General features: G+C 52.0%; 1 protein-coding gene across 3 annotated transcripts in view; it reads right to left on the bottom strand.

Moving 5' to 3' along the window:
- SYNJ2 (synaptojanin 2) overlaps positions 1 to 16654 on the bottom strand; it is a 103401-nt gene extending 86747 nt beyond the window's left edge. For all 3 annotated transcript variants that reach the window (XR_009690679.1, XM_061130224.1, XM_061130225.1), the window contains exon 1: positions 16474 to 16654. Coding sequence is in view for 2 of the 3 variants with exons in the window: in XM_061130224.1 (XP_060986207.1) it covers positions 16474 to 16600 (127 nt within the window). In the remaining variant the exon portion in view is untranslated. The remainder of the gene's footprint in view (positions 1 to 16473) is intronic.
- Between the last annotated feature and the right edge of the window lie 542 nt (positions 16655 to 17196).

Below are 17196 nucleotides of genomic sequence, written 5' to 3'. Positions count from 1 at the left end.
TGGCCCCATCCTGCGTCCCGCCAGTCCTGGCCTGGCCACAGCACCTGAGCGCTGCCCCGATGGGCGGGAGCTCAGCTGAGCAGGTGTGTCCCTTGGAGACAAGTCGGATCTGGGCTTGTCTGGGAGCCCACGGGGCTGACCTGGAGAGCCGCTCATGAGACAAGAGTGACAATGTGGCTCCACTGCTCAGGCCATTTGGACTTTTTCTCAAGAATGTGTGGCTTTGGCCACTGCTTCTGTTGGATGACTGAGCCTTCTTTGTGATCTATAGGCATGCTTTTATAGTGTACGAAGGTCATCAATCTCTCGTCCTTGCATATGTTGCAAAAGACTGTACAGAGTTTCATTCCAGTTTCCCGCTTGTCTTTTAACTATATTTATGGTGTTTTTTTGATATCCCAGAGCTTTAAATTTTTATGTAATCAAATCTCTCAGTCTGACACAGGAGGAGCCGGGGGTGCTAAAGTGAAAGTGAAAGTTGCTCGGTCATGTCTTACTCTTTGCCACCCCGTGAACTACAGTCCATGGAATTCTCCAGACCAGAATACTGGAGTCTGGAGCCTTTCCCTTCTCCAAGGGATCTTCCCAACCCAAGGGTCGAACCCAGGTCTCCCACATTGCATGCGGATTCTTTACCAGCTGAGCTAGGTGCCTCCAATCTTGTTTCCAGACCTGCACGCTGGTTATATGGCAAGTTCATTTCATGAAAATTCATGAAGCTGTCCACTTGGAATTTGTTCATTTTTCTCTATATGTTATATGTCAACAAAAAACAGTTCTTAAATCTCTCAGGTTACTTTTCCTTTATGACTTCTGAGTCTTATGCTTTGCTTAGAAAGGCTTTTCATTCCATCACACTGTGAAAGTTTCTCCTACATTTTTTTCTAATGCTTTAAAAGTGAGATTTCTTTACAGTTAACACTTAAGTACCTCTGGAGTTTATATATGATTTAATGTAGGGCTCTAACTTAATTCACATCCACAGGGGCTTAACAAAACCTTGTTCAAACTCTCTAGCTCTGGTTCCTTGGAAGCCCATAAAGGTAAAATATCCTCCATGTTCACTAGATAACACAGCTTGTGGCCAAAATGAACTTCGTGAATGATGAAGCCCCGATGGGGACACCAGGCTTGGGGCTTCCTTAAGTGTGACAACTCTTGTAACTAGGCATGCCCCTTTGTGAACCCAGGAATCCATAACTATGGGGGTTTTATAAAGGATCCTAGCTCCTTTTATGAAGAATCTGCCTGCAATGCAGGCGATGTGAGTTCGAGCCCTGGGTGGGGAAGATCCCCTGGAGAAGGGAATGGCAACCCACTCCAGTATTCTTGCCTGGAGAATCCAAAGGACAGAGGAGCCTGGTGGGCTACAGTCCACGGGGCTGCAAAGAGTTGGATACGACTGAGCGACTTCCACTTTCACTAGCTCCTGTGGGCACAAGGCTTTAAGCTGGGGAGAAGCTAGTGAGCAGTGGACCTCCGTGTGAACGGCCACCTGCATGAACGGCTGCAAAGACCGCTCACTCCCCAGGAGGAGAGCCAGGCCTTCTCCTCTCTGACCAGACAGCCAAGGAGGACCTGCTCTTAAATGTTCACTGAACAAAGGAAGTGCCAGGTTGCACAAACACCATTTACTGAGTAGCCACGTTTTCCCAGCTGATTTAAACTGTCACCTTAATAAGAAACTAAATTACTCTATTTACATGGGTCTGTTCTGAGCCCTCTCCTCTAGCCTACTGACTTGTGCCGTATCATTGTTATGACTTTACAGTAGGATTTACTATCAGGTAGATCAAGTCTGTCCTCATCTTTTTTTTTGGTCCTGATCTTTTTCAAAATCTCCTTGACTATTTTGGCCATTTCTTCATCATTCAGGAGTATTTTTGAGTCTCTCTGCACATCAGTGTTGAGAAGACAACGCCCCTCTTATTAGTTTCCTGGGATTGCCAAAGTACCACAAGCTGGGGGACTGAAACAACCCAGGTGATAAAACAGCAAAATCCAGGAGTTGGCAGGGCCAGGATCCCTCCGGAGGCTCTCGGCAGGGTCCTTCCTGCCTCTTCCCGCTTCTGGGAGCCCGAGGTGTTCCATGGCTGCTGGCAGCATCACTCTCGTCTCCGCCTCTGTCTTCACCTGGCCGTCCCCCCTCTGTGTCCATGTCTTCACGACATCCTCCCCTCGGCGCGTACCTGTCCCCATGTCTCCTCTTACAAGGACAGCCGGTCCCACCGGATTAAGGGCCCGCCTACTCCAGGAAGACTTCATCTTAATCTGCACCTTAATTCTGGTGACAAGGACTCGACTTCCAAGTAAGGTGACATTCAATTGAATGTATTTTTTTTGCGGGGGGGCACACAATGCAACCTCCAACATCCTGCTCCCAAGGAGCTGGCATTCTGAAGACCCAACAGACGGCGCAAGCAAACACCTAAGGTGATTCTGGCGACACGTGCTACAGGGACAAAATAGGTGTTGGAACGGAGGCAGCTGGGGCGTGGAGGCCGCGGGCTAGTCTGGCTGGGGTGGTCAGGAACGTCTCACCGAAGTCGCTGAGTTGGGCCTGGATGAGGACAAGGTGGCCAGGCAGAAGGCATGGTGTGAGCAGGGACAATGAGGAAGGAACCACTCACGGTCCCTCGAGAGGACTGAGCCCAGGATGCGGGGGGTGGGGGGTGGGGATGAGGCTGGAAAAAGAGCCGGGGCACAGGACGCAGGCTGTGCAGGCTCGGCCAGGGTCGGTGTGGGGTGACGGGACGGCCTGGGAGTGGCAGCCAGGAGGCCAGTTAGGAGGTGGCATGTGGTCCAAGCGAGGGGAGGCAGTGGCTGGACCAGCACGGCCGCGGCTGCAACAGGGGACCTGGTGGATTCAGATCTATTTTAGAGGGAAAGTGGGTCTCGACACGCCAGTGGACTGGATGGGATGGAAGAAAAGAGCAGGATCTGGAGGACTCACAGGTTCTGTCCGGAGCTATTAAGCCCACACGTGGGGGGAGGAGTGCTATGAGTGGGTGCGCTCAGTCGTGTCCAACTCTTCGCAACCCCGTGGACTGTAGCCCGCCAGGCGCCTCTGTTCATGGGTTTTCCCAGGCAAGAATACTGGAGTGGGTTGCCATTTCCTGCTCCAGGGTATCTTCCCGACCCAGGGATTGAACCTGTGTCTCTTGCATCTCTGCCATTGGCAGGAGGACTCTTTACCACTGGGAAGCCCAAGGTGAGGGGGCTGCCATTACCCAAAATGGGAGGATTAAGGTAAGCACAAGTGTGGGCAGGGGGAGAGCCCCAGAAATTTTAAAATCAGCCTGTAAGTTTTACATCAATCTCCTGTTGACTGGATTTTACTCATAGGTACTTGCATTTACAGATTTATTGAGAACAAACTTTTTACAATGTTCGTGTTCCTTTCCCAAGAATATACTGTACCTTTTCACTTACTCAGTGAGTCCATAAAGTTTTATAGCTTTACATTTACGTTTATCCCCAGAAACTGTTGTTACTGGGCGTGGAACCTGTTTTTCCTATTACACACTCTAACTGACTAACGATGGTATATGGAAAAACTTTAGATTTTCATCTTGAGCTTGAAAAGCAGCCACTTTATTAATTCACTAAGTCTAATGAACTATCACATACCTATCACCTAGCTCAAACAGGCATCAACATTTTCCCAATCTTATTTCACCTGTTCTCCCATCCCCACTGTGCATGTACAACGGAGTCCATCCGTCTGTCCTCCCAGAGTGTTGCCAAGTAAGTGCCAGATGTCATGTCAATGCACTCAGAGACGCTGGGGTCTGGCTCCTGGATTTCATAAGTGGACAGTCTTAGCATCTGCACCCAAAGACCCTGAGAGCATTCAGGAGGGAAGAAGACAGAACCACAGATATGATGGCTTTCCTGCAAGACCCAGGAGAAAGGCAGGAACCAAACTGAAGTCACAGGCCCATCCTCTAAAGCTCATGAATTTTCTTTATAGGATCACTCCTCCAGTCTTCATTCTAGGTCTGTTTTCTCTTTTAAGACAAAATTCTAATAAGCTCTCAGTAGCCCAATTTTTCTAACAGCAAATTGACCAAAAGGGGGAGGGTGCTACTGAAGTCAGACACACACCCAGAAACCCCCGAAGTGTGCAATGGTACGTCATTATCATCTCTCACTTCATAGATAGGTCTGGTTCCTGTGTTGTAAAGGCAGGCTACAGTGACCAGTTCTGTAGTTGGATTAAAATTTTATCATGACCATACAAGCTAAAAAGGGCCATGAGCTGTCCATACTCTCCAGGGCAGTCTCCAGGCCATACGGTGCCTTTTTGTTAATTAGCAAAAAGCACCCACTATGGACAGATTCAGACCCACAGTCACAGCTTGGAAAGCAGGGGGGCTTGGGAAGAAACAGGAGTTCAGCCCCCCTCTCCCCCTCTTCCCACCCCCCCCCCACCTCACCCCAGAACCTGGCACAGAGTCCTGGACCTTGCCCTGTGGTTCCATCCCAGATTCCTGAGGTCTTTGCAGATGTCAATATTTTTAACACCTTAATGGACATCATACCTCTTCCCCTGTAAACAAACATGTAAAACTTAGAGAAATAATAGCAATAGTTTTGTTATTCCTCGTTAAAATCAATTTATACCAGATGAACTCTCAGTCCTTACTCCAAATACCATGTATCTTGAGAGAGGAAAGTAGCCCTTAGGAATGAGAAGTATAAGATCCTGTTGGTCCACTCCAGAGACATAAGACTTCAACATGGAATTCTATTCTTGCAGCTCTACTGCTGGCCCTCTTGCGTTACCCACACAGATGTGATCTGGCCACATCTTTCCCCCGGTCCACCAGCACATCCCTTCCTGGTCCACAGACTCCTCCTCTTCTGGACAACAGGCTCCTCCTCCCTGGTCCACAGGCTCCTCCTCCCAGGTCCACAGGCTCCTCCCCTCCTGGTCCACAGGCTCCTCCTCCCAGGTCCACAGGCTCCTCCCCTCCTGGTCCACAGGCTCCTCCTCCCAGGTCCACAGGCTCCTCCCCTCCTGGTCCACAGGCTCCTCCTCCCAGGTCCACAGGCTCCTCCTCCCTGGTCCACAGGCTCCTCCTCCCTGGTCCACAGGCTCCTTCCCTCCTGGCCCACAGGCTCCTCCTCCCTGACCCACAGGCTCCTCCTCCCTGGTCCACAGGCTCCTCCTCCCTGGTCCACAGGCTCCTTCCCTCCTGGCCCACAGGCTCCTCCTCCCTGACCCACAGGCTCCTCCTCCCTGGCCCACAGACTCCTCCCCTCCTGGTCCACAGGCTCCTCCTCCCAGGTCCACAGGCTCCTCCTCCCTGGTCCACAGGCTCCTTCCCTCCTGGCCCACAGGCTCCTCCTCCCAGGTCCACAGGCTCCTCCTCCCAGGTCCACAGGCTCCTCCCCTCCTGGTCCACAGGCTCCTCCTCCCAGGTCCACAGGCTCCTCCTCCCAGGCCCACAGACTCCTCCCCTCCTGGTCCACTGGCTCCTCCTCCCAGGTCCACAGACTCCTCCCCTCCTGGTCCACAGGCTCCTCCTCCCTGCCCCAGGGAGGAGGTTGCTGTTGCTGCTGCTGCTAAGTTGCTTCAGCCGTGTCTGACTCTGTCTGACCCCACAGACAGCAGCCCACCAGGCTCCTCCGTCCCTGCGATTCTCCAGGCAAGAACACTGGAGTGGGTTGCCATTTCCTTCTCCAATGCATGCACGCATGCTAAGTCACTTCAGTCATGTCTCTCTCTGGGCGACCCTATGGACAGCAGCCCACCAGGCTCCTCCGTCCACAGGATTCTCCAAGCAAGAACACTGGAGTGGGTTGCCATTTCCTTCTCTACTCCTCCCAGTGGTCCCAGTGAAAAGAGAAGCAGGTGCCGCTAGGCACTTGGGCACTGTTATAAGGGCCTGGCTTCCTGGTGGCTCAAACGGTAAAGAATCCACCTGCAGTGCGGGAGACCTGGGTTTGATCCCTGGGTTGGGAAGCTCCCCTGGAGGAGGGCATGGCAACCCACTCCAGTATTCTTTCCTGGAGAATCCCATGGACAGAGGAGCCTGGCGGGCTACAGTCCATGGGGTAGCAAAGAGTCAGACACGACTGAGCAACGAAGCACAGGCGTGGGTGGGCGGCAAGTTACTTCCAGCCCTCATTTTCCATTATTCCTTTCTCTATCCACACCATGTAAACAGAAGTGAACAAGTCCTTGCTGAAACAGGCCACGAGGCGAGTGTCACTGTCCTGTTCACCAGAGCAGGGACACCGTTGCTGCCCTGATGCTCTCCCCACCCCCACCCCTCTCTGCCAGCAGGGGCCAGCTGGCTCTGCCTGACCTCAGATCTGCTTGGCTCGGAGGCAGGAGCAGCAGAGGGCTGTCTCTGCTTAAACAGTTTTTCTGACATATAAGATTTATCAGCCACATATAAGATTCATGGTGAAGCTAAATCCATGCAACATACAAGCAATAAAAACAGACAGATAAAGCAAGGCCATACACCCCCAGACACAGAACTCACCCCACTCCAGTCTAGATTATTTAAAAAGAAAAAAGCTACACAGTATGATGAAAGGTATGGTTTTTCAGGATGCCAGTGGATATTAAGAATCTGCTAAAAGAGCTACTGAATTCACAGTTTATGACACTTTAATGGCTTCTCTGGTGGCTCAGTGGTAAAGAATCCACCTGCCGATGCAGGAGACCCAAGTGATGTGGGTCTGATCCCTGGGTCGGGAAGATCCCCTGGAGAAGGACATGGCAACCCACTCCAGTATTCTTACCCGGAAAATCCCATGGACAGAGGAGCCTGGCAAGCCACAGTCCATGGGGCTGCAAAAGAACTGGATATGAGCTAATGACTATACAACAACAACGATACTTCAATAAATACTGTTTTATTCATAATTTAAGCTTAAGTTGATATGACTTAAAATATTTTTTTGCTGATTATAGGAAAGGGCTAGAATCAAGGAGAGACAATCTTATGCATTTTAATTAATTGATAAGTCTCCAATTTAAAATGTATAGCATCAGATTCCTAGGTTTAGTTGAATCTTAGATCTCGGCCATGTTAGATTTTACTTTCCAAGTCATTTCTCCTAAGATTCAAATTTCTGGGAGGCTTATAATTTTAACTAGGTATGTAAAGTAGGAGCATTGCTTACTTACTTATGCTCAGTGTTTAAGGTTTGGCTGGTTTGTTGGTTTGTTTTTTTAAGACACAAGGAATCTGAGAGGGGGGAAGGCAGGAGAGGTTGCTATTCATTTGTTTTCAGATGAGGATTCTGAGGCCTGGGGGATTCACTAAATTCCCCCAGGGGAGGAATAGCCTAAGGACTCAGGGCTGAAGTTCAGGTCTCCTCTCTCTTGCCAAGAGGCAGGAAAGGAAACAGGTGAGGGGTCAGGAGGACTTATCACTAGAACCTTCCAGGGTCAGAAGAGAGGAAAGGAAAAGAGTTTGCTTTTCCTGAGTAGAGATTACTACCACCTGTCAGGAATGTCAGTACAAGGAGAACACAAAAGGGCAGCTGGCCAGCAGAGATAAGCTGTACACGGTGCTCACCGCAAACCTGGCCGTTTTCCTAGATCTTGCCGGGTGACCAGACCATCCCAGGTCTCCCAGGGGTCTGAGCATCAGTCTGAACACCCTGCCCACTTCCCAACCCTCCCCCACCTCCCATGTCCACCCCGTTACTAGCAGAGCACTTGGTGGCCCAAGTTCTGCTGCGTGAGACCTCACAGTGCCTCAGAGGACAGAGAAAACCTCTCTTTCTTTCTCACCACCTGTTTTGCCCTGAACATCACCTGAGACCTCGTCAAAGGGCAGAAGTAACCGAGGAGGATGCCCTGTTCTCGGGGAGCATGTGGTTTCCCAGCAACACAGGAGAGTCAGAGAGCAGACCACAGGGTCCAGGTGGGGGGCGGGTGGCCCATCACGCCCGCAGCCTCAGGGAGGGCCGGAGGGGGGCGGGAGTGGGCAGAGATGCAGGAACAGAATTAAGTACCAGCTCCCCTGATATTACAGAGATATGGGTCTCTCTGGGAGAGTCCCATATCCTCAAAACACCGGCCTCAAAATCAAGTTCAGACTTTTGCATTTGCACTTTGGAATTGCTCCCAAGAACCGGAAACAGCTGCCCTGCCCGCCCTCCACAGTTAACATGCTCAGAGTGAATCCTCCCACCCGGATTCATTTTCTGAACCAAGAAGCTATATAAGCAAATCGTACATCCTGAGTGCAGACCGCTACATCCCCAGCACCCACCAGGTGCATCCAGTCTTCCAGGGCGGGGTGCTTTGCTGGCCCCACTGGACCCACGGCAGGTGCCTGGTACCCAACCTCAGGTGCAAAGCGGTCCATCTGCCCCCTTGGCAGGGCCACTCCCAGGCCCCCAGGACAAGCAGGCAGAGGACAGGAAGGTACACCCCGATCGGGGGGCACCCAGCACGCTTCCTCAGGAACCTCGCCCCACTCAAAATCAAGGTGAGCTTCAGGAAGACACCATGCATTACCTGTTTGACCATCTTCAATAGAGATGCAAGTCCTTAGGAGCCTGGGGTCTTGCTGCCACCTCTACCGAGGACCCCGGCATTCCCTTCTGAGCCCTGAGTCCCAGCCACGCGCTACTCTAGGCATCAGGGTGTCCTCAGAGAAGGACAAGACCCGTCACAGGGCTCGGCCCTGCCAGAACACGGAACCCACACACTTCCCATGAAGATCTCCCATTGGTAATATCCCACACACCGCTCAGAAAGGAGGGGACTGCTTCCCCCAGCTGGACACCCCTCTATAAAAAAGTGTCAGATGGGGGGCTTCCCTGGTGGTCCAGGGGTTTCAGGATCCGCCTGGCAGCGCAGGGAACTCAGGTTCCATCCCTGGTCCAGGGAGATGCCACATGCCAAGGGGCAATTAAGCCCATGAGGCACAACTCCTGAGCTCGGGCACCACACCTAGAGTCTGTGTGACGCAAAGAAAGCTCCCACGTGACGCAACGAAGCCCTCACGTGCCGCAACTAAGACCCAATGCAGCCTTAAAGATAAGCAGAGCAACACAGGACACATACAGCGTTTTTCATACAGTGGGTTTTCTTATTTTCCTAAGCACGAGACTTCGGCCAACACACCGCTCTCTGGAGCCTCCTGGACTTGTTCAAATCGCGGCTCGGGCACTAACTAGAAACAGAACCTCATGCAAGCTCTTACCCATCCCTGTGCCTCAGTTTCTCCAAGCATAAACGGAGATTATCAGGGCCTGCCCCTCTGTGAGGGCCGAAGCAGTCAATCCATGTAAACCGCAAACAGTGCCCGGTACGAGGCGAGCACCCCACGAGCGTTAACTAGGATGATCAAGTGAACCAAAGTTTATTTGACCACCTGAACATCCAAAATACTCTGTAACAGACATCCTTGAAGCAAAATGGGTTTGTGTGTGTGTGTCTCCTGAGATATTCTAGCCATAGAACACTGGATCAAGGACAGGATGTTTCTAAGGTTTTCCCATAAACTGTCCTCTGTAACAGACATCCTTGAAGCAAAATGGGTTTGTGTGTGTGTGTCTCCTGAGATATTCTAGCCATAGAACACTGGACCAAGGACAGGATGTTTCTAAGGTTTTCCCATAAACTGTCCTCAAGAAGGACATATTTACATAACAGGGCCCCCAATCTCCTTCCAGTAAGCCTTGGAAGCAGGAAGTAAACGGGCTGCTCGGTTTTGACTTCTGCTGAGAATCCAGCATCTACTGAATTGCCCTCCGGATCTGCCACCTGGAGAGGCCGGCACAGCGTGGGGGTCTCACTGTCAAGCCCTCAACTCGCTCAGGCGCACACACCTTTGCAAGCCTGATTTCATTTTCCCCTGGAGGTGGGCTGGCCACCACATACACCCTAATACTAGGGACCTCAATCTAAGGCCCAAGTCTGAGCCTGGGGCCGTCTGCCAGGGCTTTAAGGACACTTCAAGTGGGGAAGAACACACAATGCGTTCCCCATCCTCAGGTGAAAAGGTGACACCATCCATCAACAGAAGCTGAGCAGCCAGAAATCACAAAGGGATACCTGGGGGCCCAAGGAACACCCCGGAGTGAAACCCAGACCCACCCAGGTGCCCAGGGCTCACCTGGACCAACATCGATGGGGTCTGAGCCAGGCACCCTCAGAGCCTGGCACCGCCCCCGTGTGGAAATAATTCTAAGGTATCCATCAAGTTCACAAACTGCTAAAAACAAACTACGTTCTATTCTCTTGGCTCGAGAAAGACACCCCAGGACTAAGGTCAGGTCCAGAAGGTACCCAGCAGAAAGAGCTGCCCCCAGCCTGGCCGCCTTCTCTTTCCACCGACCCCCCGGCTCCAGGCTCCACACCGCCCTGCAGGGGTCTCATACACACCCCCAAGGACACCCTAGCAGGTGTGCGCCCACTTCCACTCACAGCGTGCAGCCTTGCCCCATTGCTACCTGGGACCTGGGTGGACACACCCACTGCGCGTCTGCCAGGGCCCCCGGGAAGAGACCAGAGCAGGCCGGATGCGGGCTGGGTACCACATGTGCAGGAGATTCCAGGATCCTCTGCAATGTGGTCCAGAGGTGGGGGGTGGGGCAAGCAGCGGGGCACACAGCCCCTTGGCCCGACCCCTCATTCTGGTGAGAGGCACAGGGCAAGGCCCCCCAGACCGTGGTCCAGGGGCAGTGTGACCACTGGGCCCATCAATGCTGTCCTGGGGGGGACACCCTGCTCTTCCAGGCTGTGGTTTATTCTTGCAATGAGGTCAGTTCACTCTCAAAAATGTATCTTGGTCAGAACCTCAGAATCAATTCACACCATCATTTCTATTAGTGGTCACATTTCAAACCATCAAATAAATTTTGAACTTGCACAAATGTAAGCTGTAGGGGAGGGAAAAAGAAAGCAAGCCGAATAAATTAAAACTTGCTTGGCCATGAATCAGTTAGATTTCCTTTTCATAAAAAAATTCAGGGATAGGGACACAGAACAGACTGAGGAGCGAGGTAGGCTACAGTCCATGGGGTCACAAAGAGTCGGACATGACTGAGTGACCTCACTTTCACTTTCATTTTCTTTCATCCTGTGGTGTTGGAGAAGACTCTTGAGAGTCCCTTGGACCCAAAGGAGATCAAACTAATCAATCCTAAAGGAAATCAACCCAGAATATTCATTGGAAGGATGGATGCTGAAGCTAAAGCTCCAATAATTTGGCCACCTGATGTAAAGAGCCAACTCACTGAAAAAACCCTGATGTTGGGAAAGATTGAGGGCAAGAGAAGGGGGCGACAGAGGGTGAGATGGTTGGGTGGTATCACCAACTCAGTGGACATGAGTTTGAGCAAACTCAGGGGGTGCCAGAGTCGGACACAACTTTGCAACTGAAAAACAATAATACACCGTGAGTGACAGGTATAGGAGATTCATCTTTTCTTTCACTTTTGTGTACATTTGAACATTTTCACAATTAAAGGTTAAAGGAAAAGTTTTAGAGCCATGCAGCCCCTCCCCCACCAAAGAAAAGCTATGACCAACCTAGACAGCATATTAAAAAGCAGAGACATTACTTTGCCGACAAAGGTTTATCTAGTCAAAGCTATGGTTTTCCCAGTTAGTCATGTATGGATGTGAGAGTTGGGCTATAAAGAAAGCTGAGCACCGAAGAATTGATGCTTTTGAACTGTGGTGCTGGAGAAGACCTTAAGAGTCCCTTGAACTGCAAGAGGATATCAAATCAGTCAATCCTAACAGAGATCAGTCCTGAATATTCATTGGAAGGACTGATGCTGAAGCTGAAACTCCAATACTTTGGCCAGCTGATGTGAAAAACTGACGCATTAGAAAAGACCCTAATGCTGGGTGAGACTGAAGGCAAGAGAAGGGGACAACAGAGGATGAGATGTTTGGATGGCATCACCAACTTGATGGACATGAGTTTGAGCAAGCTCCGGGAATTGGTGATGGACTGGGAAGCCTGGCGTGCTGCAGTCCATGGGGTTGCAAAGAGTCGGACACAACAGAGTGACTGAACAGAGCCCAAAAAAGAGCCTGGCAAGATCTGAAATCACATTCCTCCTGTTGAGTTACAAAAAAGCCGGCAGAAGCACACACTAACCCGGTCTACAATTTTGTCGATATTACAAGGAACAAGCCTGCAACTAACTGGGAACAGCCTCTTCAGGGACCACAGCCCACCAGACCACTGTGCCCCCCACCCCGGGTCACTGGTCAGGAGTCTGGAACCCCCATCAGGCTCTATCTGGGCTCCAATGCTCACCCAGGAGGATTCACTCGACTCTCTCAGATGCTCTCAGGCAGGTCAAACTTCAAGTCACGGACCAAATAAATCCAGGCCACAGAGCCTGACAAAGTGGCCAAGGCAACTGTTCAGACAGAGCCTTGCTGGGCTCCAAGGCTGAGTCTCCAAGTCAAACAAGATCTGACCCTGTGGCCTCTGTGCAAACAGCGGCAGCCGGGAGAACCCAGGCCCGTGTTTACATAGAGCCTTTCCCCCTCAGAAGCTGAAAGTAATTTCAGGACACTCAGTAATTAGCTTAATTAAATCTCAGTGGATCCTGCCCACCCCGCTCCTGGCTGCCTGTTTCACTGAGCATGGCTGGGGGATGGAGAGGCGGGGCTGCACGCCTCGCACACATGTGTAAACACATCACACTCACAGGCCACCCTTCCTGGGGGGCTGTTTGGAGAACACGGAACTTTGGAGCCTTGTCACTGGCTCTACAAATGGACGAAACTCATGAACAATGCATCCTCATCTGGTCCAAAGGAGGGTGTCTAAAAGGGACAAAGAAGACAGCAAGCACTTTTTGTCCCAGGATGCAAATGAGAGAACATCTGTATGCTAATTGTGGACCATGGACCCAGGGGAATTTTTACAGGCTCCGGCTTTGTATCGATATTTGAGAGGTCCTTGGAAATGGCAACCCACTCCAATACTCTTGCCTGGAAAATCCCATGGATGGAGGAGCCTGGTAGTCTACAGTCCACGGGGTCACAAAGAGTTGGACACGACTTCACTTTCTTTCTTTCTTTCTACTGCCAAATCAGGTCATCAAGAAAACGCTATAAAAACCTTTGAAATTGGTGCCAACATGTTGGGCTTTTCTGCCTCTGGAATGCCTGTTCCCGCTGACCCATATTAAAGAAAGATTCTCAAATCTTTTAGAAGCTGGAACTTGGACGTTTTCCTCACCAGCTGGCAGGCCGGGTGGCCACCCAGGTCATGGTGGAATAGAAGGACTAACCCAGAAATCATCAGTTTTTCCTAAACTCAAAACCTAAGTCAAGCCCTGTCTCCGCACTACCTGAAAACATTAGTGGGAAGCCTTTTAAACTTATGACCCCTGTGGGCTACGATGTGCCCTAAAGAGCTATGCTTTCATCCGACCCATGTCCCTGTAAAAGCAGCAGCGTGTACCCGCCACAGAGCTGCATAGAATTTAGGGCCACTCAGTAAACACGGAGAAACCACTACCCTCGTGGGAATAAACCCTTGACTTGAGTCTGCTTGAACTCGCATTCCTCCCTGGGGAGACTCATCAAGGGAAACCAGAGCTGACCTGGAGAGGAAGCTTGAACCTCATGGAATGGCCAAGGTTCCACCACCAGCTATGCAAGCTGCCACAGCTGCACTGCCCCACACAAAAATAGAGCCTTCACCTTTCCCAGGGAGGCGGGTAGGAAGGAAAGCACTCTTAACCTCATCCAGGAAAGCAAAAAGCTCGGCCTTTGGAACACAGATGGGAATTTTAAGTTCAGAGCCAGCCTGTCCCATTGTAACATACTTAGGATGCTCTAAAAGTCTGAGACAACTTTCCAGTAACAGAGGCTCCTACAACCCTTCTTGGAACCAGCAACATCACCCAATGCCTTTTAAAAATAGTTTCACTTAATGTAAGGTCTTTACTGGTGGCTCAGACAGTAAAGAATATGCCTGCAATGTAGGAGAACTGGGTTTGATCTCTGGGTGGGGAAGACCCCCTGGAGAAGGGAATGGCAACCCACTCCAGTATTCTTGCCTGGAGAATTCCAGGGACAGAGGAGCCTGGTGGATTATAGTCCATGGAGTCACAGAGAGTTGGACATGACTGACTAACACAAAGAAGACTTCAAAAATTAAGCATTCAGTCCAAAGTCTACTGAAAAATGAATGCCAGGTTAGGTGACAAATGTCGACTGCATGTGAATTGAGGCCACATCCATTCCTTTCATTATTTCCTCTGTTCTAGAATCCAGAGAATTGTAACCACCAACATAATATACATGATTTCAGCCCAAACCTAACTTCCAAAAGGAAAACATGCATTATACTACTTTCATTAATCATTTTAAAAATCTTCACTTTTGAAAAAATAGTCTTTTTTATCCTAGTGGCTTCAACAGTGTGCTAAGTCACTTCAGTCGTGTCCAACTCTTTGTGACCCTATGAACCATAGTCCACCAGGCTCCTCTTGTCCATGGGATTCTCTAGGCAAAAATACTGGAGTGGGTTGCCATTTCCTTCTCCAGGAGATCTTCCCAACCCAGGTATTGAACCCCAATCTTTTACATCTCCTGCACTGGCAGGCCAGTTCTTTATCACTAGTGCCACCTGGGAAGCCCAGTGGCTTCAAAGAAACTCTTAAATATACGAGAACTTTCTTAAGGTTGCTGTAATCCAACTGTCGAATATTCTACTCTCTCTGATAAAGCGGTAGTTTTGTCCCATGCAATTAATCTCTCAGCTCTGACAAATGTGGTATGAAGTAGACATTTTAAATGGAATGGAAATTTCTGTGAATTTTTTTTCCCCAGACCTTAGTAAATGACCAAACTTGGACTTTTCAGGCTAGAGTACAAACTGAAATAATCTGATAACAATTTAATCCATGATTTACTGCACAACTTATGGTGCTGACACTACCAGAGACATGGATTTAATAACCGAGTGACTGAAAACAAGCCAGATAACCATATGTTAATAAAATGATTCAGGAACTGGAAACAGAAGAGATGGTCCTTCCAAGATGTATACTGAGGAATCTAACTGAAGAACGGATGTGTCCAATGTGAGAAAAAGACTAGAGTCAATTATAAAGTGTGGTGGGGGTAATAGAGACCCTCTTCTGCGCTTTTTCAGCTACGGACGGAGGAGATGGTACAGCTGGACACCAGTTGCAAGCCTGTTCTCCAGTGTTCAGGTTGAAGTTCCAACAATCCTACCTGGTTTCGCTCACTTTGGTATTACCTGGCCTTCCTCGTGAAAGTTAGACACCAAACAAGGGGCCCAAAGGCTGGTGATTCCAAGAAGCCACACTCTGTACACCAATACAGAAACAGCCACTGGAAGTCAGGCAGTGCTGTCTGTCACCCTGGCCAAGCAAGTTTCTTCTCCTCTCCAGGCCTCAGTTTACCCCTCTGTAATATGGACACTATAATAGCCCTTTTGCAGAACTGTGAAAATTAAATGAGATAGTCTCTAAAGCCCTTGACACCATGTCAGTGTCAAGACTTGCTGGTCTTGACAGAGTTGAAATACACAGACTTGGCAACTACCTAAGGTCAAATCCAGGCCTCCCAGGTGGCTCAGTGGTAAAGAATCTGCCTGCAATGCAGGTGACAAGCATACGATCCCTGGGTTAGGAAGATTCCCCTGGAGAAGTAAATGGCAGCCCACTCTATTACTCTTGCCTGGGAAATTCCATGGACAGAGGAGCCTGGTGGGCTACAGTCCAAGGGGTCACAAGGAGTCGGAAAGGAGTGAGTCAACAGCAACAACAAAGTCAAATTCAGCCAGTACAGAGTCATCCGGTCGTGTATTTGCCTCCAAGTTCTATACTTTGCGGGACTGACGCTTCTCAACCAAGCAGCTAGTTGAGACCAAGGGGCCATCAGCTGTTTATCCGGCTCTCGGTTAACGGTGCTTTGCCCGCATCCCCTCCAGGAGCGAAGGAGGCCATCACAGAGCCGTGGGCCTTCCCTGTTCCATCAACAGGTGCCAAAGAGAAACAGCGCTAAGCGCTCGGTCAGGCCGGCTCCCAAGTCAACTCTCCCGGATGGTCACGAATCTGGAACGCGTCCCGGGGGAGCGCGGGGCAGCAGAAGGCAGAGGCGGCTCTCCACCGGTGACCCGCCCGCCGGCAGGCGCGCAGACGGCAGACCCCGAGGGGGCACCGCGGGCCGCCGGGGTCCGGGGCCGCAGCCGCACGTGCTCCCAGAAAGCGTGCCGGCGCCACTTCATTCAAACAGATCTCCCCCGGCCACCCCGCGTGTGCGACCCCCACTCCTCGGCCGCCTCCGCGCCCCCCGGGGCCGCTCACCTCGGGGAAGGGAGGTGCCCGTGTGCCTTGGTCTCAGCAGAAGAGGCAGGCGCCCTCCCCTTCGGTCACCCTCCCCCCGGGGAAGGGGACCGGGGAAGCGGCCCGAGCCCCTCGCGCCGCTGCGGAGTTGCCTGCCCGGGAGCCCCGGGCGGCGCCGCCTGCCGCACTCACCGAGCGTGGCCACCGTGCCGGCCTCGAAGAGCAGACAGTCCCTGCGGCCGCGCGCCTCCAGCAGGACGCTGCTCTCCCCCGAGGCCTCCAGCCGCCCGAGCAGCCGCAGCGCCTTGCTCAGAGCCATGGGCGCGCGGCCCGGCGCGGCTCCCCGAGCGCCCGCAACTTCCAGGAGTTTCACTTTGCGCCCCCGCCGCGGGCCGGGCGCAGGCTCCTCCCCGGCGGCTCCGCGGCCTCCGCCCGGCCCGCCTCCGCTGCGCCCGCGCGCGCCGCCCGGGGCAGGTGAGGGCGCGCGGCTGCCTCTCCGCCGACCGGCAGGCTCCGCCGAGGCGCCGCGCTCCCCCCAGCGGCCGGGCCGCGGCTGGGTGGCTGGGTGGGTGGGGGAGGCGACCTCCGGTCAAGACCCGGGGGCTGATGAGGGCCGGGGGCGGAGGGGAAGTGCTCCCGCGGTGGGCGGCAGCCAGGGAGGAAGATTCCACACATTCCTGGGCGCGGAGGAGGCTGCCGTCCGCGGGGCGCCCTGAAGCTCCTGCAACTTTACGGAAGCCCCGCGGCCTTATATGGGCCCGCCGCGGCCTGGCCGGCGCCACTCACCTACAAACTGCTCGGCCCGGGCCCCCTGCAGCGCTCCGGCGTCCTCCCCAGTCCCGTCCAAGGCGCTGCGCCTCTCTCTCTGGCTTGCTTCTGCGACCCTGGGCTTGTCCTCTGTGACTCAGTGGCCCT

This window comes from Dama dama, chromosome 26 (genome assembly GCF_033118175.1).
Source record: "Dama dama isolate Ldn47 chromosome 26, ASM3311817v1, whole genome shotgun sequence".
NCBI classification, from domain to species: Eukaryota; Metazoa; Chordata; class Mammalia; order Artiodactyla; family Cervidae; genus Dama; species Dama dama.
Note: the sequence above shows the minus strand (reverse complement) of the source record. Positions and strands in the feature narration are given on the sequence as shown.